The sequence below is a fragment of the Dermacentor variabilis genome, chromosome 1, assembly GCF_050947875.1.
Source record: "Dermacentor variabilis isolate Ectoservices chromosome 1, ASM5094787v1, whole genome shotgun sequence".
Classification (NCBI taxonomy): Eukaryota; Metazoa; Arthropoda; class Arachnida; order Ixodida; family Ixodidae; genus Dermacentor; species Dermacentor variabilis.
This window is the reverse complement of record NC_134568.1, coordinates 199,381,438-199,406,863: the sequence shown is the minus strand read 5'-3', so window position 1 is coordinate 199,406,863 and position 25,426 is coordinate 199,381,438. Positions and strand designations below refer to the sequence as shown.

General features: G+C 44.8%; 1 protein-coding gene across 1 annotated transcript in view; it reads right to left on the bottom strand.

Moving 5' to 3' along the window:
- The window catches only part of LOC142590728 (uncharacterized), a 225,907-nt gene that overhangs the window by 44,907 nt on the left and 155,574 nt on the right, over nucleotides 1–25,426 (bottom strand). The window contains exon 5 of the mRNA XM_075703161.1: nucleotides 7,227–7,277. Coding sequence (XP_075559276.1) covers nucleotides 7,227–7,277 — 51 coding nt within the window. The remainder of the gene's footprint in view (nucleotides 1–7,226; nucleotides 7,278–25,426) is intronic.

Below are 25,426 nucleotides of genomic sequence, written 5' to 3'. Positions count from 1 at the left end.
AACCGCAGCTTTTGAATATTTCTCCTAAATACATTCTGTATTTTATGGCTTATATTCTAATCCAACAAACGAAGACGCGCTGAAGTGATGAAAACCTACAGAACTTGAATATTTTCCAAAGATATGTAACGTTGTTGAAGTTAGTACTTCATAACTCCATGGCACACTGTCAAAGCAAAGCAATAACGTCAATAGTGCGCTACTTTTAAACACTGTTATGCACTTCCTTCGCCCCGTAGTGGTCCCGATGATCACGCATCCTTATCAAGGTAAAACATTTTACGGAATCAATAAGCACAAGATCCACGTCCCCTGGTGTCTTTGCCATCATTAGTTTTCACTGCAACTTCGCGAGGTCGTTTAAGTAAATGCGAATAAATGCAATGAATTCGCGTGCCACTTAAGTTAGTGACAGTCTAGCAGTATATTTTTAACCCGTAAAATGAAAGGAAGGAAATATATGCTTCAAATAATGACATACTTAAATGGAGAGTTACAGTAAATGTGCACCTGGGCCAGTATTCACAAGAAGCTGTTAAAATAAAACTGTTGGTAAGAAAAGATTTCAACCAATTGTGATGTCTGACAAGCGAAGGCGGCCGGCCAGTGGCAAACAGCACTTACGAACAAATAGCTTTGTGAACTTGAATATTTTGCAAATACTTCTGTAACTATAATGTAGCTTTTTCTGATGCAACTATTTCACAAATAGCTTTGTGAAATAGCATTATCCCTTGCACTCTTCATATATTTTCCGGACTTGACTCAACGGTCGCTGTAGATTAGTCCCAGCTCCATTTCACGCTGCTCATCTTAACAGAACACTCCGCGAAAAAGACGTGGACGAGCAAAGAAACGACAAACACGGCCGCTCTGCTCGCGCGATCCTTACCTCTAAGCTTATATACCACATCTCAGCATCGATATCTGATTGCTGTCTTTCTCTCCCGACAGGTCGGAGGACTGGAATCACCCTTCCGCATAACAAGCAAGCGTAACTGATCCAGTAGTGCTCAAAAGAGCACTCTCTAGAATACAATTGTTGCGTATCATATAGATCTACATGTTTTATTCTTGTGCATTTCTTCATAGCATGTCCATAGCAAAGATGAGTGGCTGAGCTTGGGTCTATTGCCAATATTTCCGTTAATAATCCTGACGTCGACGAGTCATCGAGCTAAAATGTTCGCGTTCGACTAAGACATTAACCCTTGCACATCTCTACTCCACACAGAAACGCATGCCAATGTTGCGAATTTCAACGCAAGAGCAGCTGTTGCAATAACGAGAAAGAAAGAAATAATCAATTGTTACCTAATCATCTGTAAAGATAACTTGCGCACTGATGTTTTCAGCGAACTTTTGTTCCTCAGTAGCACTACGGGGCCCGAATTCACAAGACGCTCTTATGCTAGCATTGTTCTTAGGAGAAAATTCTACCCAATCCTGTGGCTGGACATATTATTAGCGAAAGCTACGAGTGGATAATTTTTGGTTATTTTCAGTGAATATATGAGCCCAAATTCACACAGCTTTTTATTCGGGAGCGCTTTTTGCCATTGGCCGGCCGCTTTTGCTTAAGATATTTGCAACATCACGATTTGCTGGAATTTGCTAAGTGGGTGCAGCGGGATCACTGCAAGGACCTGTGCCACGGCTCTCCCGCGCCCTCTGCACGTGCTAACACCTTCATTTTGACCACAATTCATACTAGCCTACCTACACCTGCCAAGTGAGGTGAGTTTATAGTTGGACAGGGTCGCGCATGAGGTAGCTTTATTCGTTGTCTGTCCGCTTTTTAAAGCCTTGCATTGTTTCACAAAGCCTGCTTGTCTTGGGCGCTATAGTTAAGCATGTGGACGACTGTAAAGCGATATTCGCAAGCCGCGTGTAACTACCTCCTAATGTGCTGGCACATTTCTGGAGTTACTACAATATATTTTCCCGAGATAAGCACCAATTTGCCATACCCGCATCTGCAAATTCATATTTAGTCGAAGTTTTCATTTGCAGATATAGTTGCGCTTGAAAATGGTAGCAGTGAGGCTACTATCAACAAAACCTCGGGCAGACAATTTTTGTCATTTGCCCTGTCTAGGCCAATCCGCTTTTAAAGCGAACACGTAAACAAAAATAGTTAACTGCGAAATAAAATGATAGCTATTACAAAAAGGCAATAGTCCGTTCTCCCACAGTTGTGTGTTTCTTTGGTTCCTCCATACAATGCAGGATACCTTCAGGAGCTGCGAGTCAACAACATCTGAAGTGTTTTATACCTGTACTCCTATTGCGTAAAGTGCTTAGAATTCTATACGGCAGCTCTCTTAAAAGAATGAACAAAGCCACCCTTACTGCACGCTTGCATCAACGGACACGCGTAATTGGCCCGCCAAACGTATGGCAAATGGAAAGCAAATGTCCTAAAGATTATGAACCTGTGCATAAGAGACGAACGCTAAGAGGATAATTTTCGCACGAAACAATCAAGAGCGGTGACTGTGTAGAACAATTAACAGAATATCGTTCATGCAGCCGCCATTAGTGTTTCGCGAAATGTCCCATTAATGGCACCGCAGTGTGTACCCCCATTTGTCTTAGTGCCCTTCAAACGGTGCCATCATTCTTCACTTCGCAAGCAAGAACGCAAGAAAGAGTGTGTGTGTGTGTATATATATATATATATAGAAAGGAGGTTGACCGAGGGGCCCGATTTTTATTAAACGTATTATTAGCCGCGGTAGCTCAATTGGTTAGAGCATCGCACGCGTAATGCGAAGACTTGGGATCTTTCCCCACCGGCGGCAAGTTGCTTTTTCATCCACTTTCATTGCTATTATTTATCACTTCTTTATTTCAGTAAGTGCGTACAAGTGATTTCCCCTATGTTTTTCTTTTGTGTCTTTGTTTGTTGGCTGCTCATGACATGATATATATATATATATATATATATATATATATATATATATATATATATATATATATATATATATATATATATATATATATATATATATAGAGAGAGAGAGAGAGAGAGAGAGAGAGAGAGAGAGAGAGAGAGAGATTTTGGGGAGGAGTAGCTCGAAGGGAGCGCACGGCCAGGACACACCTAGGCAAGTGTAAAGAAAAGGAGGAGTGCGATTGCATGGATCTGTCGCCTGCGGTTACGTTTGATAATACTACGCCTGCTGCAAGGTGTCGTTGACATGACATATATATGACATGATATATATTTGTTTACTGCTAGATAATGCGACTTGTACTTATGCGTGTACCCGTCATTATGTTTCTTTTATTTCTTCACATGACGAGGATGCTACAATTTTCCAGCGAACGCACGGACTGCTCTGGAATGGAAAAGTGATCCAGCCTTAATCGGTATAGATTTGTTACTTTGTGTGTGCGCAGTAACTAGCTTCCGTATCGTTCAGTACAGTAAAGATCGTCAACGAAGAAACTGCCTCGTATGAGTTCAGCAAGATTTCCTACTTCCACAATGCGACCTGACGGTGGAGACAAGATTTCATGTCTGAGTAGCTACGAGGATTGAGTAAGGAAAGGACATAATTGCTCAGCAGAGAAGAAAAAGTAGTGTAGAGGTTATGAACGCTTTAGTGTCGGCACCTGCTTCCCGGGGTTTCCTTGACTTGATCTCGTAATGTAAGCCGTGTGTGTAAACCAATCAGGTATCCAATCAAAAAGTGGCGCACTCACATCCCAGAACAGCTCGTTTGTATTAAATCAAGTGAAATTGGGGCGTCTGAAATATACGAAATAGCAAGCGCTCGCGCACGGGACGCTCACAAGCCATAATGGACACACCCCCCTCCCCCCCCCCCAAAAAAAAATGTGTGAGGCGAACCAACGTGCAATACGGAATGATTGGACGGCACACGCGCTGGCACCATTTTTCCAACACTGCCCCGTACGCGACGAGACACGTGAACTACCGACATCAGGCGTTCTTGGACGTAGCTGCGACTACGCAGTTTACATCGTGAGTAGTCAAGCTCATAATTGACAGACAGCGCTGAAAGACCATACGTCAGATTTTGCAGGAGACGACGCGCGCTGTGGCGTCTGCTCATCCTCGTATCCCATCGAAGGTAAAACGCACTCTGCTTACTAAAAGCTTCCCGATCAAACGCTCTCTGACATTTCAGCGGACACGCTTATTGATTACCACACATTCCGACGACCGCCGCCAGTCACTTGTCCCCGTAGCACTTTTACAGGCGTCGATAAAAGCAGCAGCTCGGCGAGCGGCCCGGTGTCGAAGAAAGGGAGCAACGTGTAACGCTCCGGACCGAGCGGAGGAGAGACGGAGTCGAGCAGCGCCGACCGGGTCGTCCAGCGGAGCGCGAGCGAGAGGCGTCCTGGGCGGTGACAGCGATTTGTTGGCGCCCGACGTCGTCCCAGGAGGGTTTTTCCCGCCGCAGCAGGCGCGGCTGCGGGTCGACCCCTGTCGGCCTCATGAAAGTCAATGAACGTGCGGTGGCAAGCTTTGCCGGGCGTGCTGCGACGACATCGGGTAATCAAAAAGCTCAGGTCGGGTGAGTACCCCGGGACACCCTTCGGGGACACGTCCCCCTCCCTTTTTTTCCCCAATGACCCCGCTTATCGGCACCGCGACAACTGCACACGCTTGTGTCGGGCAACCCCCGACCCGACTGGCGGCTTTTACGCCCGCGTGGAGGAAGAACGAAGCAGCTTGCAAAACGAAAAGAGGGGCGTGAACAAATTCGAAGCGATAGCACACAAAGAAGCGCGACAGAATTCGCGCGAGTTAACCGCACTGTTTTCCAGCGAGAAGCAGATGACACTGGCGCTTCTCGAATTCGCTCGGCTGAGAGGACGGGGAGTGAAATTTGCAAGTTGCCCAGCGCAGTTCTCGGTGTTGCTGCGCAGCGCGGGGTCGGCTGAGGAACAGCGGAGCGCTGGAGGTGTCAACATGACCGCACATGCTGCCGCGACTTTCTGGTAGGTCGAGCGGGGAGGCAGCCGATGGAACCGTGCCGCTTGACGGCATGCTGGCTTCACCGCACTCATTTCAACGACGGCCGTCTGCTCGCTCCTCACCCGCTGGCTTTGCCTTTCCGAATAGCAAAGGCCTGTGTTGAATCTGATCTTAGTTTTCGCGATTGGACTGGAGAAGCTTTGTGAAGCTGGCCACTTGTCCGCGTGTCTTGTCCTTGTGCCTTGGTACTTTGATTTTTGCTTTCCTTTCTCTTTTTGCTCGGGTAATATAAAATCAAATCTTGGGAACGGGACCACCGGAACAAGTTTTAAGGCAATATTGGGTTGCGGCAAAATGATGCGCTTCAGATCTTTTGCTCCATAAGGTCTGAAGGTAAGCATTGTATAATTCGCCGTAGGAGCTGAGTTGCTCTATTTGTGCCTTAGGGTAATATCTGACGCTTGTTCATGGACACTGTAGTTACTCTGCACGAAATAAATTTAGCCATTCTTGTGTGTTTTTACAAAGGACGAAATACAGTGGCACTGAAAAAGTGCTTTATATGCGCTGCTCACAGGGAACCTTTAACTGGATGTCGCAAAGAAAGAGGCATGACTGGATTGTGGTGCTTACCTTTTTTCTTTCATATATTCCACTCACTGGCTAATGCTGGAAAGGAAGACGGTGCATTTTTTTTTCTTTCGGCCGCGTATTTTTTACCCGCCTTGAATAAGATTTAGAAATTTATCCGCCAGTCTTACTCTATTAACCCATTCTTCTTTCCTGCCCTTTCCTCTGTGTACTGTCGCCAACCATACGCTTTTCCAGTCAACCACACAAGATATATTTATCTATTCATATTCTATCCGTTTCACAGACTAGTTCACGTCCATCAGCTTTACGTGGTCTTGTGCGGCTATAAGTTCTATACCCAGGGGGAAGAATGTACTATTATTACACCGTGTTCTATACGATGTAAAAGCAGGCGCGTAAAACGACTTTGGTGTCCAGACATGGCCTCAGAAAGCATCTGAAAATTAGCTAGTTTTGGCTATATACTCGCCGAAGCTCTTTTGAACTAATACACTCATCTATACACTCGTCTGAAGCTAATTGCTGCGACCAGAGATAACCGCTTCCACATGAAGCGGAAGAAACATTGCTGCATGTCTGGCGCTATCAGAAACTTCCCCGTGTAATGCTATACCACAAAAATATGATTGTCATATATTTGTCATAGGCAGAGCCCGCACACTTGATTTAAACTAATTCTGAGACACATAAAAACACAAAAACAACAAGCAATAAGGGGAAAATCGCTGATGCGGTAATTACCTACCTGTCTACGCACTATCAGACTGAAGCCTCAGCAAGTCAGCCACATGTAATTCACGCATACACACTAGCTCGGGTACTCTGACTGTAACGAAGTAACTTCGTTCCAAGTCAGACAGTATAACAAGACATTGAGACTGCAATTATAGTTATAGGAACTCGCCTTTACGAAGGAGGCACTTGTGCCAATCCTGCAACGTTCGTGGCGTTTTACGTAGTTAGGTCATGTTTATTTTCCTTCATCAAAACGAAGAAACAGCCGCATAACAACTGTTACATATAGCAGCTTGATGGGGCAGCTGCCCCAAATGTTTAACAGCATTGTACAGAAGTATGCGCTCGAATATTAGCTGCTACAACAACAACAGCATACTTTGGGATGATCACACAATAAGAAAAAGAAAACACAGATACACGTAGCGGTAACGGGGGGTTGATCTGCTAAAGTTTGAGTACTCATACAGTAAAAATACGACAATGAATAAAACCAAAAGTGAATAAGCTGAACTGAAGAGGAATGTAGAAGTGTCTCTGAGGGAAAACTGCCAGCGCAAAAAATGGGCATTTTTATAGGTATAATTCACGAAAACCCTTGAAGGCATTGAATTCGGCATCTGTTGCGTATTTTTCAGAGTTAATTTAGAAGTATACGGGACTACGGTACAATGAGGCTAAAATGAAGTTTCACTACGTATATGCTTACTATACCTGACCACAATGATATACGTAAAATAGCACAAAAAATACGGTTTCGATATGAAGGAGAAGCTTACGTGCTTGTAATTACTTTGACTCACGTGGTGAGTTACATTGATTAACATCAGGGGAACTCAGGTCAAACTCGCCTTTTCTTGCGTTAGCTTTTGGAGAGTGACACACGCAAAACCTCCACTTAACGCCATAATGTGCGAATAAAAGTCAATGAAGTTGTACTCACCTTGTGCTTGAGTTGGAGATGGTGATCCCCATGCGGCCTTGTACGACGTTTCTGCAACGAAAGGCGTAACCCAGAATAGGTTACTTAATCCATTTCTAGATTACAGCACTTCTGTGTCCTTGAAGAGGTGCTATCACAACTGGCAACTGTGCCCTTGATGCAAAGCATTCTTCAACATAACAAATGCATTTTACACTTTAGATTATACATCACTCATTATTGTTGATCACTTTCTTTAAAAAAGGGCTTTAGAAGGATAATGCACCAACATACGAGCAAAAAAGTAATATATTTACATAGAAAGGCCCGAAAAAGTGCGTAATACGACGCTGTCGCACGAGTTCGTCAGTGAGTCACCTTTTGTTCGCACATGCGCTCTCGCACAGCCGGTATGGCGTACAGAGTCGGTTCTCTCTGTTGGCAAACCTTCTACCGAGGAATTGAACCAATCACTTTGGAATATTGGATTTATCCTCGACACAGCGAACATGAAAACTTCGCATCTCTAGAGGCTCAGCTCATGGATACGACAAATGCGGTTCAGGCCGTCGTCTGTAAGGGGACCGTCTACCATAACACAAACAACCATGGTCCTCGCAAGCAGTTTTACTGATGCATTTGATGTTCATGGTCCTTGGTGCAATTTATTGTGCTGAATAGAGCCGTTGCAAATCTAAACAAGTCGCACCGATGACCTATGCACTATGCATGACAAGACTGATATGTTTGTGAAATTTTCTGGCGACTTTGTATGCCGCCTGAATACTCAGTAGTTGTCCTCAAAATATATTTGCCAGAATACGCTCCGCAAAGCAAGAACAGGCGTCGGAATGAGCCGCTTTTACGTACGGTCTGCAAATAGTGATTATTACGAAGACAGAATTGTGCCATTATAGTTACAAAATCATAAATTTGGTTCGATTTCGATGCGAAAGCTGCGGCATGCTGAATTGTACATTCTTTCGCACATATCGGCATCGCGTCTGACCGTCACCGCCTTCATGTAAGCTCAGTCCAATTGTGTCTCGTAAAAACGCACCGCTGTCAAGTAACCGTGCGCGGAAGAGAATTCAATTATGAGGTTTTTACGTGCCGAACCCACGACCTGATTATAAGGCATAGTGGGGGACTCCGGATTAATTTTGACCGCCTGGGGTATTTTTTTAACGTGTACCCAACGCACGGTACGGGTGCGTTTTTTTACATTTCGGCCCCATCGAAATGCGACCACCGTGGCCGGGATTCGATAACGCGACCTCGTGCTTAGCAGCTCAACACCATAGCCACTGAGCAACCATGACGGGTAACGGAAGACAGTGCTTCAGTTACAATTCGGGAGAGCACGGTAGGCTTCAGAATTATAAAGTCGAGGCTGAATACAAGCATACGCCTGAACCATGATTATTTTCTTCTACCTATTTGACGCATTGTGTATTGTACTCTGTATGTTCGGATGACATGGCGGACTTCACATAAATGACTGAACAAAGCGCGCTTAGAGAAGACAGCCCTGTGAAGAATTTCTTGAGTGTGTGGTTTATTAAAAAGCACTAAAGCGTTTGACGGCAGCCAATAAAGGTGAGAGTGGAATCGCCGAAAAGTAGAGACTCATAATGCAACTTATAATGCGACGTTACCGAAGCACAATAGTGTAAAAAATGATTTCGACAAAGGCTTGCCGGCGATGGCAAAATTTCATTTCACCCATCATTCTGTCACAGCATTAGCTTTGTACATCTTTTCGTGTTTTTCTCCTTGTTTGTCAAAGCGAGCTGAGAAAGAGAAAAAGTGTCTGAAACCGGAGCTACGGGTTCGTGCATGGTAGAGAGAGAAAAAAAGAAAGAATTGAGTACATGCTTTTGTCACCACGTTTTCTTTTCTCTTTTTTTCTTTTTTTTTTTTTTTGCTGTCCCCTGTTTTAAAGAGACCTACGAGTTTTGTTTCGCTTTTTCCATAATAAAAAAAAAATGATCAAGGCAAGTTTTCTGACGATTGTTTTCTTTTGTGACTGTCAGTAAGGCTAAGAATATAGATGCCCTGGCGCAGACAGAATTGACTGAAAGGAGGTAGAAAATAAAAAAGAAAAGAGATTCCGTAAAGACGCCGAAGGCGGTCTCGCGAAGAAAGTGGAGGAAATGTGCGTATCGATCGTGCTTCCAGCCAGTAAAATCTGCTCCGAGAGAAGGCACTCGAGGCGCTCGTGTGTATCGAGCTGCGAGCTGCGACGCATCGACTCTCCGGTCCGCGGACATCGGCTGTGCCTCCTGGCTACACACGCCTGCCTACGCCATTTGCCTAGTCCCATTTCTTTTGCGCGCGCTTCCTCTTCCAAGGAAGGAGCTGTTCGGTGGTACAGTGCCAGACTTTGCGCAACCGCGGGCTGCCGTCCTCGAAGTGGCGGTGCCAATGTATGCATTTTTTCTCTATGCAGAGAGCCTATATGACGTCAACGCGCGGTCCGCACGATGATTTCTTAGAAGGTTACGTTGACCGCGAAGTGGCGCGTTGCGTGTAAAATTTACGCTGCGTTTTGCTCATCGCTCTTCTTTCACTTTTCTTTCTTTTGTTTTCTCGCCAATCCACACTTCTGTGCACGTGAACGACGCCTACTCTTTGGGAAATTCTCTTTCTCTCGACGCGCTCGTATAACAGAAAGTGAGAAAGAGGCGAATAAAAAGAAATAAATCATCGTCTTTGCACGGCCGACAGCGCTTGCTTCACGTTAAGGGGTTGAGAAGTCTTGCAGGAAGGGCATGCAGTAAATTCTGCCTCGGTAGCGTTGACATAATGAACAGCAGGTTACTGTACGCGATGTACGTGTGGTGTGAAATAAATATCGAACAGAAATTTGTTGCCAGTTTCACTAAAAGGAATGCGAAGAGCAGTAGCTCATCGCAATGACTTCAATGCTAGCTTCATTCGCACTAGGGGGGGGGGGGGGGGGAGCGCCGCGGTAAAGCCTCGTGGCACAGTCCACGCAGCACTATATGTAAATAAAGTTGAAGCACGTAACGACATGGGTAGCCAGGCCAGGCAGTTGAGATTAATCTTAAAGTTATATCTCTCAGCATTCACAGCGGGAAAAGAAATTAGGCGCTAGGCTTCTATAGTTCAATAGCAGCTGCCGTATTTCGCGTGATACGTAACAAGCCTTTAAAGGCATCAAGAGTGTAGACAGTGTAGAGGAACCTCAACGCTCACTTAGCACCTTATTTCCGTTGAAGCAGTGAATACCCCGCCTATTCACTCGGACATGGTTCATTAGGCGAAACAGGTGGTAGTCACAGGACAAAGAGAATCAAATGAACAAAATGAATGAATCACCAGAAACCACGTAAACACTACGCGCAATAATTTTTTTAGAGCTCCAATCACGAGTGCTTACGGTGTCATTACTGCAGAAGCTGTGGGATAGCAGAGAAAGCTTAGTGAGCTTTGCAGTTATTCAAGCCGTGTACACGAATATCTTCTATAAAACCTGCTCACATGATCACCCTAGAGTGCGCATGTGAAAGAAAGAAAGCGTACATATGTAACCATCAGACTTATGCCCATGCGACGACATCCAAGAAAAAAAATACGAGACCTTTTGCTTAAAATTGAGAGCAAATGATATGTATTCCTGGTGGCAGTGGCGCACCCACGTCATCTGGCAATATTTTTTTACACAGGCACGTCACACTGCGTTTATGTCATTTACACTGAGTTGACACTGTATTACACCGATAGAGACCGGTCACTCATTGACATTTATGACGTCTGACAAGTCTTTCAGATTTATTGTTCGTCCCACAAGGAACATTGTCGCTCACACGAAAAGATTTACAATTTCACTGTGCGACTGAGCGTTCCAATGTTTCTAACGCCAGGCTGTAGTTTACCTGGAAGCACGCACGTCAAGCTGCGTAATATCGTCGTACTGTATTGCCACTTCAACGGAGCTACCGTGGTGCAGCCGCTATGTTAGGGGGAAATTCAGGCACGAGTAAAAAACAAACAAAAAATACTGATATCCCTCAACACCAAAGCTTCTCTTTTTTCTTGCGAGTTCACACTGTCCCGCTAAGAATTAAAACATAAATGCAGGAAAGGGATTGTTTGTTCGCTGAGGGGGTATACTATACCGCACGCTTGCGGCCATATAACATGTCTTCCTGGACTGCTGGGAAGCCGTGTTCTTTGGCGATATACTATAAAGCACTTATAAACAGGATTTGCTAGAATGCATGTGGGATTCGATTTTTACCAGTTGCTAGGCAAGTGGATGGATGTCCCGTTCCACACAGTAATGTTGGTTACACTGCACAGCACACGGCACGAGCTTATGGCGGTGTAGCATAATGCACATCTCAACGTAAACCTGTACGACTGACTACGTTTCGAAAAGTTATTGCGATGTGGCGCTGAAGATTAGAGGCACTTACGCACAGCCTCCATATAACCAGAACATTGAAGACACGTATACAGCGACTTAATCTTACCTAACAGGGTCTGTAAGGAGCAACAAACATGCAATGCTCTGGAAAGAACACGCACTAAGCTATAGCACATTAAAGGTAGCCCATACAGAAAGCCCGCTCCACAGGCGAACAACAAAAAAAAAGAGCTTAATCAAAGCGTGTTCACGTTAAGCAGATGGTGACAGTACATCAAATAATTTTTTGAATATCGATCCCACCTGAGAAAAGCTGCTACTTTAACGTGTTGCGGCAATGCATTTCCTTCTGTCATGCTGTATATACGACACAGATATATATATATATATATATATATATATATATATATATATATATATATATATATATATATATATATATATATATATATATATATATATATATATATATATATATATATATATATGCTGATTGAATACCTGGGCCTGTAGTCACTAAGAAAGTTATTACGCCGGAACTCTGCGTAATAGACAGTCAATCCTGATACAGGATATATTTTTTGCAAAGGCGACCGGTCAATGGCACACATCGCTTAAGAACGAGAAGATTTGTCATTCTGCTCGAAACCAAACGGTTATGAGTTTGAATCTCACCGGGTACAATGATTTTTTTTTCTGTATAAAACTAAAACGAAGTGTTCTTTAACGACCGAGTAACAAATCGAAATCCCGCCATTACCTATTTGAGATTCGTAATATGGCTATTGTCAATAAAGATGATGTCGTATCCGAGTTGGGATCCAACCAACTTTCTTGCCTTTTTAGTCCAAGCAATGTAACCCCTATCGCGCCTGGGCGGGCCTCAAATACCTAAACTGAGACTGCCCGTCCTACTCTGGCTTCAGACAACGGACACTTGCCTCGCCCCTGATGAAATGGCGACCAATATAATTTCAGACCTGGACAATACCGAGTCTGAAAAGCGCTCCTGCGGCTTCCAACAAGCTATATGGTGATCGCTGAGCGAATTCTCGGATACCCCTGGGGCTCCGGCCAATGGTAGCAAGCTTTTATATCTTGTGGGTGCCTTCAAAAACATCGTGTTCCCACGTTGCAGATACGTAACTCTCCCCCGCGCCCTATACTTTTCTTCCGACGCCGCCTCCCCCCCCCCCTCTTCGAAAACCTAATTCACCGCAACACTCTAAGGGCAAAAAAGCGAATAAAGATGCTTAAGCAATTAGCCACTACGTCACGGCCGATTTACTCAGGCGAAGACATGGTACTTAGAGCTGACAAACGCCAACGATATTTCGTCGTTTTGATCTCTTGCGTCGTAGCCCGGCATCCAACCGTGCACAGCACTGATCGAGACGAGGTGCCTGCGACACTATAGCTCACGTGCATTGCAACGCGTTCTTCCTTCGCACCAGGAGCGTTTCCATTTCTCTGCAAACGCTTTGTGCGAGGTTCGCGGGGTTGTGAAGCAGTCGAAAAAAGAAAAGAAACGGATGCGAGGCGAGTAAAGCGGAACTCGGTAAAGCCCACTAGGGTAATGCTTTTGTAGCCGGGCGTGTCTCGCACAGCATGCTTGCAAATGCGCTGCGGAAAGCGCGCATCTGCTGTTTCGCACAAGTGGTATATGTTCCTTTAGAATGCACCTTTCAAGCGATGTCCACGAGCTCTCCCTGTGCGCTTTCCTGCAATACCGGCCATTTATTCTATAGCTTACTCTGCATTCTTCAGATTCGTGTGCTCATAATTGCTGTTCACATTAATTGGGTTGAGGGAATCAAGGGTTGATTTTTTTTTTTTTTGCTTCGCTCTTTAAGGCGAGATTTTTGATGGGGTTATTTGACTAATTTCTCATTATAAACCGAGAAGGGCATATGCTTGTAAGTGATCTATGCAAGTACCATCAGGTTCGTATCGAAAAGTAAGCTTGCCACGCGTGCTACCGCAGTAATATTTCCGCGATGTTGCCACCTGACGGATGCGGTATGGGCTGTCAGCCTGCTACATGAAGTGCGTGAGGCATGCATCTATATACTCAGAACTGCTGCTTTCGCAAACTGAACGATACAGCTCCACGCGTTCTTCGCCACGTGCCATTTTCGCTGGCGCTAAAGGGATACTGCAGCGTCACGCGTGCGCATATTTATACTGCATGTTCGCTCTGCGTTGGCAACCTTGACAAAACTTTCAATTTTGATACGGCGAAGCAAGCACGATGTCGTATGCACAGTTTTCCTTACCCACAACGTCGTGTCTATTAGGTTGCGCGCTAAAGTTTATGCCTTAATGTAAGCACGCAAATTAGGGATCTGCGAACGCATGCAATATTAATGCGATTAGCATTATTTGGGAACTTCGCCCAGTCAGCGGTATATATCTAACCTTTTTCACATACCCAGTGACCAAAGTTGTCTACAAGCTTGGGCCACTAGGTATGCGCCTGCTGCTGTCTTGCCGAGCAGGCAACATGGACCACTGGGTATGTGCTCGCGAACATGACAACTTCCTGTTGGCTGTGGTTAAGGTGGTTAAAAAGAGAGGTAGAAAAAGAAAGAGAGACGAGCACAAACAAACCGCGTGCACTATAGAGTGGTAAGGCACGGCGTTCTTAAAGTCTATCGTGAAGGCCCGTATGACTTATACCAGGAACCTTAGTAACGCGAGTAAGGCCTTTAGCGCGGATGTTCTTTGGGAGCACTGACCTAAAGCTTTTAGTTCTGACAGCGGACGATTGTCCAGCTGGTCCAGCACTCTACACATCACTTGTATCTGGACACTATATCGCGGGCAGACGCAGACGAGTGCGAGCGTCTCGTCGATGCTGCATGTGTCGCATGTGGGGTTGTTAGCCATTCCAAAAAGGAAGACATACAAGTTCGTAAATGCAACGTCTAGCCACAGACGGTACAGCATGGTCTGTTCACGTCGTGGTAACCCAGGCGCTAGATGCATCCGTATATCCAGAGACAATTAACGCAAACGACACATGGTGAAAATGTTCGAGTCCCACAGGGGCAAAGTACATTCACTGGGCATCATTCAAAGAAAGGATGTCCCAAGGTGACACAAGGAGTATGTAGCGTTGAATATGTTAAAGCGATAGCGCCCCGTCCGCAACAGACACCTCTGCGTCGACAGCGGGCGCATGATGGGCAGCTATTGCAAGTTACTTGCAGCTCGAACACTAGGGATGGTGGGGCTTGCTATGGAGTTTCAGCAGGGGTGCAGTGATTGCAACTTATTCTGTGTAGTGCTATCATTCGGCATTGAGGCTGACATCAAGGTTGCTACTTCGCGTGTCTGGTAGTGTACCCATAAGGTTTTATGATTGTGATTCACGGACAGCATGAGGATAGTACATGGGGATACAATTATAATGATAATAGTCATCGTAACATATAAAGCATATCCCCCCTCACCAATTAGACATCCATCATAAGAAAGATTGTTAATCGTATTGCCAATCATTTCTAAAGGATGAAGGCGCTGCCAATTTTCTTTCGGGTTTCTTGTACAAGAATATGCTAAGAAGCACATTTGGTCTTTGTGTGGGTCGCAATATCAGTGACGCAACGGCTTTCTTTAGGTATTCTTACTGCTTATAGCCCAGGGAAGAGGGGAACATACAGGTGCTCCGCATTTTTGTGTGTGTGTGAGTGTGTGTGTGTGTGTCCGAGTTATATACATTTAATGGGCGGGTATTAGCCCGTATCACAAAAGTTAGCTTTTCGACTCAAGTTGCCATGTAAAACTATGAAGAGGCACACAGTTGACGTAATATAATGACAACGATACTGTCTCGCGACCGGATGCGTCAATCTGCTAATGGTTTGAAAGGGCAAACTGCTGGACGAGAATGCAGGTGTTATTGACCTAATACAGTGAAAGACAAGTACGAAAGGTGTGCAATAGTCATGATTTCTCGAACTAAAGTTCTTGATGAGAAACTTATTTTCTCGGCCAACCGAAACAACAGTAGTCTGCAAGCCTGCGAACGCCTGTTGGGGGCTTTTACATAGAGTAACGGTCATTTTTGAGCCGGCGCTGCTATAGCGTAAGCTCTTTCCACTCGGTAAAACAAGTGTATTCCAGGTGCGCGCACTCGTGCACACGCACGTGCCGGCGCGATAGTTGACAGTGGTCAAAGCGCAGCCGTCGCCCGTAGGCTGTTGTCCTGATCGTAGCGCCACTCGTCGCGTTCGCACCTCTATCGCGCACTTGCCTTGAATCGGTGCCACAAACAAACATAGAAAAAAAAAACCTCTTGCTGTTTCACGCGGAGCCGTTGTTTGCGAGAACAAAGAAAGCACCGGTCAGCGCTAATGGAGCTCTTCATTCTCGCCAGCGTCTCGCCGCTCCGCCTCGTGCACGTGACGACCGGGCGTGAGCTCTGCGCGCAGTCCGCTCGGGTGTTTCGCAGGTCGCGTCGGTTCGGCAGGTGCGTGGCCATTAGAGTGCGTCGCGCTGCGTGCGACCCGCGTGTTTTTTTTTTTTATTTATTTGCTCTCGGAGAGCATGTGCGAGCGCGTCGCGTGCGAGCGCAGGGACCGAGTCGTTCTCGCCGCCTTCGTCCGGCCTCACGCGCGCCTCGGCGAGTGCACGCGAAGAGCCCCCACGGGGTCGCCCGTATCGCACATTTCAGCACTGTGCGAGCGCATGTAGCGTGCGCTCTAGCTTCTTTCGACCCTTTGTAACGGCCGAGGCGGTGCAGCGGGAGCATTCGAGCTGCACGTAAAGAGAGGTGAACGGAACTTCACGTGTCAGCGTATAACGGCGCTGAAATTAAATGTCACCTACGCCGCTAAGTGTAATAAAAGGCCATTCTATATATACCTATGGAAATAATAATAATAATAATAATAATAATAATAATAATAATAATAATAATAATAATAATAATAATAATAATAATAATAATAATAATAATAATGACAAGCAGGAAACCTGCTTGGTCTTCAGCTGAAGACTGCAGTATGTTGTAAATAAAACGAGAAACTCGCACCGCATATTCCCTGACGCGTCGCGACAAAGAAGGGATTGGTTTCGTAATTTGCAAATATGTACTTAACCAACTTTCTAATATAAAGTATTATATGTTCTACTGTAACAAAACGAAAGCGGAAAACAGCTCTGTGAAATAAGCAGACTGACCCGCGCCGTAAATTAGGAGCCGTATAGTGTACTCGTGCGCAACCGCTTCGCTAATGCGTACGCTCGAGGAGAGTTTCGCTGTGACGCAAAAAAAAAAGTGAAGCATATGTATATTTTTTATTCGGCCGTTTGTGAGTGCTCAAACCTTGTTTTTTTTCTTCTGATCTTCTTTCTTTCTTTAAAAGTAAAAGCAATTGAACAGAAGGAGGCTTCGAACTTCTAGTTCATTTGCATTGTTAAAAGGAACACTAAGAAAAAGCAGCAAAACATACTGCACTGATAACTTATTGCTCCGAGTTCCTCCTGCGCTTGCTAAAACGGCAAAAGTTGCTTAATCTGCAGATATAACAAAGGCTAAGCGTCCGCATTTGTGTCTAGCTCCCAGACAGCGGATACTATGTCACCATTCTGAAAAGGTCCACAAATTTTAGCTTCCCTTTTGTTTCAGGGAAATCCAACAAAAATTGTCTGGGAGAGCTATCGCTCATTTCCGCATGCAATAAAAGTCATTTTTATAAGCAAATCAGGTAATACGTAACATCGGCCATATCTTGCCAGAAACTACGATACCATGGGTGCTGCATTTTCAATGCAACTTCGCCGCGCACCTGTCGCGCGTACCGTCATTCTGGTACACCAATATTTTTCTTTCAGAAAGTCACCTATTAAGTTTTCCTGCAAAGCAAGCTACCAGTCAAGCTACAATCAAAGTTGTTGTCCCTTTAATGGGGGGATAACATAAGAATTTGTACGCCTCTCGCTCACCTCGTCATTCTTTTTCCTCATACCCACGTGATTTGTCCGGACGCCAGGAAAGGACCAATTCTTTTTTTTTCTTTTTCCATCCACCATAAATTTTCTTTTGTTAAAAACTCGTGCAACAAAAGCGACTTCGAACAGAAGGAATACCTCCTTGCTCTTGCCTCGCCCTAAAATCCACTTTCTCCTCAGCTCTTTGATATAATTTCTGATAGATGCCTGAAATGTAAAAGTTTATTCTAACTCGATTTTACTTGGGTCTTTTTGTCTCACTTTATTTTTGTTTTCTGCAAGAACGTCTTTCAAGTTAATCGCAAGTTCACCGCCAAAATCCTGCTTCGTTTCAAAGTACCTTTGAGACAGGACTGACTCAGTGCAAGATTTACCCGCAGCTGACTGAAAGGATTGAAGCGCTATACACGTAAAACTCTGCTTGGTGTCGCACTCTGGAAATGTATGAGATTCGAACGCTAGTTCAACCCTTCTGGACTTGTGCGTTTATGGAAAAAGTTGGCAGTTTCATCGGAAAGTGGAAGCATTGAAACCAATAGCTAGGTTGAGCGTTGCATTAAATTAGGACAGAGATTTGCGCGGTTTGGTTTAAGCTTATGGCGTGAATGCAGTGCATAGCACCGAAGTGCGAGAAGCTATAGGTGTGGTGGTTAGCGGACAGATGTACAAACACAAGCGCTGTAACTTAATTTTATTAGTGAAAACACATATATGTAAACATAAAAGGTGCGAGCGTTATCAAACATGGTATCGCAGACACGCGGCAATATCGACGCGTATAAGAACTAGCAGCAACATTTTGAAAACACATTTATGGCAAAAAAAAAAGAGAAAAACATGCAGTAGTCCAAAATATTCACGTTGCGCTTAAGCTCCTCAGACAGTGTTCTGATAATGCGCGGAGGCGACACGTCGGTGTGACGCAGCCCGCTAGGCAAGATGTTGCGGGATCGAATACCGGCCGCAGCAGCCGCATTTCGATGGGGGCGAAATGCGACTACGCTCGTGTCCCGTGCGGTGAGGGCACGTTAAAGATCCCCCGGTGGGCAAAGTCGATCCGCAGTCCCCCACTGCAGCGTGAATCAAATCGTGGTGTTGACACGTGAAACCCCAGAATTCAACTCAAAACGGCCGCTGTCATCATGTCTTAATCAGGCTGAAGCCCACGGAGATCCGTTTCGCAGGAAACGACTACTTCACGACCTTTAACATTTGTTACTATTGGTAGATACATCCACGCACGTGTCTTTAAGTGCACAGTGTATTATTTTTTTCTGACATTTACGGCCTAACCCAGTTTTTCTTTTTTTTTATCTTTCTATGTGAAATATTGCTTAATCGTCCTTGCGGCGCAACGATTCTTACGATAATCTTCGAATCGGTGGAATAATTAAGCTTGCATTGTTAACAATAGCTCCTTGCCGTAGTCCGTGTCTTCGTGGCAATACTGGCGACACTTGATCAAATTGGCGTTTTTCATTGTGCTGCTGCCAAATTACCGTGTGCGAAAAAAAAGCAAGCAAAGAAGAACATGCGACTTTAATGTCACAGAGTTCGATTATATAACTAACACTTTAACGTCTGCTGATAATATAACGCTACTACCTCTTTGGTCGCTTTTAGTGGATCAGTATGAATGTAATGGCGTCTGCTTTGGTAGTGGAAACATATATATGTCATCAGGTGCCTCTGCTTCATTATAGCGACACGATTTCAAAAAAATATCGACACACGTTCTTGCTTATCTTCTTTTTTTTCTTCGGGGATCGTTTATCACCGACTAACGATTCTTCATAGGTTATCGCTCGACGCAAGAGGCTCCTTCATGTATCAGAACTTTCTCGAATGATTCCATTGCGAGAGAAGCACGTCTGTAATAAGATCGCATGCGCAATGCGAGTAGTGGTGCGCATTCTAGAGCGCACGCGAGCACCACTGATTACGATGGAATATACTATGGGCGATGTGTAAATAGCCGGCGCGCTTAACCCGTAGATGAGATTTTGACGAGCGACGACTATACTAGCCGCTATCGTAGTGCTTTCAGTGTAACTTGTTTTTTTTCTGGGCGCAAGTTTGCGAAATAAAGGGTTAGAGTCCTGTCTCACATTTTTGCTACTGTCTGGTACTTCAACGTCACAATGTGCCAATATAGTGCCATTCGTTCAACGATCGTTCTCTGAATGTTAAGAGCCTGTAGGCCGCGACGTGGTTTGTTTTTTTTAAGCATAAGCGCAAATCAAAAGTTTTACGGTAAATCTACGCAAACGCGTGCGCAGGTCTGAGCAAGCGCACCTGCGGACGCGACTGGGCATATATCTATTTTCGTGTCCTCTTATAGCAGGGCACACTTGTTAAGGGGTGTCCGATATAACGCGCGACACTTCCGAAAGATTGCTGCTCCGGGTGCTTGAACTTGACAGAACTTGTTGGGAACTAGTTCCGTGCGCTTGTTCGTGTGACTAATCGCCCGGCATATTGCACGCGGCACAGTACTACGTCTCCCCTGCGCTTAACAATGCTTGCACAAATAACCCATTCTTTTTTTGTGTTAACTTTATTAAGTTTAATGCACGAGTCTTTCAAAAGAAAGTCCGCGAGGATGTTACAACAGTGGACTAATATTTTGCGTAGCCCGCACGATCTGCTTAAATAGTATAATGAAAATGTTTTGGGGGAGTAGAGGAGGTGATTTACTCAGTACTGGAATGAAACCTTGTCGCATGCAGTGAAGTGCCATGGAGTCCTCACTTTTCGAGTAGCAAAAAGAGTCTGTATAAGGAAACAGCAGGTCACTGAAAAGCACCCGGTCACCTGTCTACGCGGGCCCTGACAAAATGATGTTTGCAACAATATTATTGGCATTGACTATTGCATACTATGGTGGTCGAGCACCACTACCTTCCATATTGCTTGTGACTAGCGAAAATAGACCACGGTTTACGCCAGCGGAGAAAAACAACGAACTGAGAGGTTGTTGACAACTTTCGTACGTTATGTCTTCGCCTCACCGAATTCGCGAAATCACACTATTTTCTTTCTTGCGTTTTTCGACTACTCTACGCTGTCGCAGCAGGCAGGCGTATACAGAAACCAAGACTGGTGCATCACGGACCTAAAGCGCCTGCTCGTTGTCCGCGCGGGCCAACACAATCTGTTTTTCGCCGATCGCGTATTCCCGTTCACTCACGGGGGAGGACGAGCCTTCCCCGGATACACGCGCCGTATTCCTCCCTCTGTGTTGGTATTTTTTTCTTGCTGTTTTGCTCGCGCGCTTCCTTTGAGCTATATGCTTCCGTTGAGCGATGTTCTCATTTTATTTCTTGTAAGTTATGTAAAAGAAAATGCACTGAATAAGTAGTTCAGTCTTTTGGAGAAATAGCTTCCTTCACAGCCCATAAGCGCCAGAAGAAGCCCCACTTTAAGGATAACTTTCTTATGACGAGCGCAGATGATATAAAGACCTAAATGAAAAGGCGAGTAGAGGAAGGCGGTGCAGCTTCAGACACCACAGATGGTCTGTAGAAAGCGTACAGTACAAATACAGCCCCTCTGGCAGTCAGTCAGACGATATTCAGCAAAATGAGAGAAGCATAACGCGCAGGCAAAACCACCGTCTGAAATCGCCCGTGCCCGTATTCACAAAAAGCTCTTACGCTAGAATTGTTCGCAAGACCAAATTGCAGCCCTTCCTGATACTGTTAGCGATAGCAGCGAGGCAAAGGTTCAGTGAATTTGGCCTGCGATCTCATAAGTATGCCTTCTAGGTCAACGCTATTTTAACGACACAGAGAGAAATGTTGGATCATAAGAAAGGCAAAGAGGTTGGCCTGGGGTATGTTGATCTAGCCAGTTATACCCTGTGCTGGGGGAGATGAAAATAGACAGGCACAAGACGAGCGGCAATGACGTCAGAAGGAAGAGGCAAAGCACCTCACGGACAGGTCTACGCATAGCCTTTAGCCAAGGCTTGTATTCAAAAAAGCAAAATCATATAAAGCCTGTAGGGCCTGAAAACTATGCTTGCAGTCACGCCAATGACCTCACGGACAGGTCTACGCATAGCCTTTAGCCAAGGCTTGTATTCAAAAAAGCAAAATCATATAAAGCCTGTAGGGCCTGAAAACTATGCTTGCAGTCACGCCAAGGACCAAATATTATGTCCTCTGACAATTGGTTGGCTGTCGAGTCGGGCAAGAGTATCAGCTTACCTTTGTCGATCTTCCATGTATTAAGGACAATAACATAGTACATGGGACTCTTGCTCATGGCCCATATCATCCAGTCTGAAGTATCAGCGTTTCTCATGAAGTGCGCGTAACGGCGTGTAAGCGCCACTCCCAACCTAAGCAGGTGCAGAGTACTGGAACTGCTGCGCTAAATGTTTCGTAGTAGCTCAAATTATATCTTAGGGCCCAGTCTTTGGAGGGCGTCTATGGTGATTTTCTGGATGGTCCATGTGCTTTCCTTCTACGTTTCATATAAGACCCGAGAGAAGGGAGGCAGTTGGCAAGCGCTCTTCAAGAGAGACTCGTTAGCAGTGTATATGTGGTTCGTCGAGAGCGTTCTTCATTTCGGCATCGGCAAGTTTATTGCCACGCAGACCACAGTTACTGGGAATCCATTGATATGTAACATGGTGATCGCACTCTTCCGCTATAGAGTGAGATGGTCGGCAGTGTGAAGAACCAATGCTTTGGATGGCCTTCTTTCATTATACATATAAGGAGCTTCAGAGCCGATTTCGATCACTGAATACTGTTCATATTTGATGAGGTTGCCCCGAAATGTAAAGAAGTGTTTCTCTGATTGTCACAAGTTCAGCGGATGTTGACGTTATTTTGTTACGTATAGGCAAAGCCGCCGAGCGACACAGTGTGCATGCACAAGGAAAGTCGCTGCTGATGCGGCCGATGACATCGAGCCATCTGTAAATACCTTTGTCGTAACCATACACTCAAGCGTGAGTTGCCCGAGGCCCAGAGTAGGTATCCGCTATTTCTTGGAGATGTCGGTAATAGAGAGCTGTATCGTGGGCTTGACCCGTGGGGGCATGTTTTATAGTTTAGCGTAGGCAAAATATGGCGATATATATTCATGTCATTTTATGGCTCTCGAAAAAGTGCAGTCCGACCGAATGTCGGGAAGTGTCGATAGAGAGTGGCGTCCGTGATGGGAGAGCAGCCCCACGAACACTCGAAGAGGTTCGCAACGCAGGAATGTTGGCACGCAATTCCTCTATCATGCCATCAGTCCAAGTGCAACGCTGCGTGTTCGTATCATATGTGCCTAGTCGCTTTGCAACGTACGCAGAAATGACTGGCTCATGCTTGAAATGACCAGCAAGCTATACCGAATGTAGCCGTTGAAGAAAGCTTGGTACCACCGGAGCAGCGAACGACTAAACGTTCTCCACTTCATACCAGCCAGAAAGCAAAGAACTTGCGCAAGTGAAGCAATTTGTTGCTTTAACATTGTGCCATACTTTGATAATAAAATTTTGCATTCATTTGCAACACCTAGGTTTCATTGGTGTGTCACATAAGGTGACATAAGGTCCAATTACTATCATTGATAGTAATTGGACAGCAACACATAAATTTCTGTATGAACGCTATTGCAGTGCACTCATCTGTTGCCAATTGAACTTCTTGGCAGCGCAAGTATTCAAGCGCTGTGGACACACCTCACTACTCTCTTGCGCACACTTGTGATCCACTGAGCCCGGTCGCTCATATGTCATCCACATATGTAGCGATGCATCAGTAATTACTTCCGCAGAGCCGACGAGGTCAACGTTGTGTGCTGAGGACTTGTGCCACTTCAGGGACAACAACGCATCTTCTCGTTTCGCCAGCATCCATGACATGAAGACTGTAACTTAGCCTTTGGCGGCTTTTACATGTGGATTGTGACCTCATTGTTATATTTAAGAATAGAACTGCGATATGGCGCTCAAGTGGCCATATTGAAACTTCAGTTAGGAATTTCGAGGAAACAACACCCGCGCACCCTGAATCATTGGCAGAGAACAGATGCATTCAAAAGTTATATGCAGCTAATGTGAGGTAGTTCTATATATAGTCTGTTGGTTTTCTCAGATTATACAGTGGTGTGGCGGCCTATAAGTAGAATTGCTATTCGAAGCGGCTGTTTTTTTGTGGAACACAGTCTTTCTTTTTATGATGCATTTACATATTGCACCACAGTGCGTTTACATATCAAGGAAGGAAGGAAGGAAAAAGTGGAGAAGGAAAGACAGCGAGGCTAACCATTTTATAGCTTAACTGGTTTGCTACCCTACACATGGGAGCGGGATGGAGGGATGAAAGATGGGGAAGGGAGGCATCCTGTTAAAGCACCGAGAAGAAGATAAATCCGGTCCTCCCTTCCCCCCTCCTCCCTCGTTGAGGCAGGTGGCCGTTGTGCTCTTTCTATAAGCGCTTACCAAGCCGTCCGCCATATAATTTTGTTGTTATTTTTTGTGACAGTAATGCCGAAGTGTGATATTATAATTTGTTGTCAGCACATAACCAAAAAGGTGTTGCGCCAGTCATAGTGGTTATTACTATTTCTTTTTTCGCCCCTTCTTTTTTTCGGCACGCACATAGCTTTTTATGCGTTTTTGCGTATGAAGCACGATTATTTTTTTACCAGATACGCCAAAGCATTAATTGCGAACGTTTAATGATGTCTCATTGAATCGCGTCACTGACTGTGACATTTAACGACTAGCAATTCTCACCCTTTTATTTCTTAGCACTCCTAAAGCGCCTATGAAAAAATAACAATGTACAATTTCAATTCTCACTGGTTATCCGAAAAAGTGCTGCTATCTTGCGGGATGCCATAATTTTGCGTTATGTTGAATTAAAATTTTTTTGATCGTTGGTAGTGCGGATTTCCTTAGCCACGTCATATCGTGTATAATTCATATAATGTCAGACCTTTTTGTTTTTTGTTTAGTGACTAACCTTGTATACATTGTATTGTATAGACTGTTCTTATTTGAGCCAGATGAAAACTGCAAGCGATTGCGCTATAATTTTTGACACTTCATTTTTAGGCCCTGTCATTACTTACTACTATGTAAATTGCATGTGTTGTGACATACAATGCGCTAATATTAATTTTCCGCGAACTATGTCTTAGCCAGTTCCAACTTTTATTTGCGTTTTATTGCAATATTCTGTCTTGTTTGTATGTTTGTTTGAGCCGGCCTAACTTTGATATGTATTGTTTGGCTAAAGTAGAAGCAGTAGATGGCATCACCCATGGTACCAAACTCACCGATGAATACATTAAAGTTAAAAAAAAGAAAAACAGCCTCTTTTTTACTCCGTGAGCTTTTTTCTGTTTTGTTTTTTAGCTATCCTGCGACATACTGTGAGCCTCCATGCTAAGAGGTCGCTGCGTGAGACGGACTCACAGAACGCCTTCGAATGACCCAAAGGACCAGTTTACTCAAATTCACATATGTCAGACGAGTTCATTCTAAGACGTTGTGACAAGTCCTCCTAAGAAGCCTGTCTGCATTCACGCAGTTTAGATAAAGACCAATAGCCTCACAACACAGCTGGGAATAACAGTCTAATACTGGACGCACCTTCGATATTACATTTTCTGACATTCACTAATGCTGTGCGAAGCGTGTTGTAGGCAAAGGTTTCGAATCGCAATCACCTAGCCTTTATTCAGGCGTCAAAAGCCGCTGCCAACGGGACTCGTCAAAACAAGGCTCGTTGAGAGACGCATCTTTTTTGTGTCGTTTGAATTAGTAATGTTTTTTAGGCCAAAATAGCACGTCATTAGTGATTTTGTATTTAACGCGGAAGCACGTTGTACCACAAAATAAGGCGATACAGTA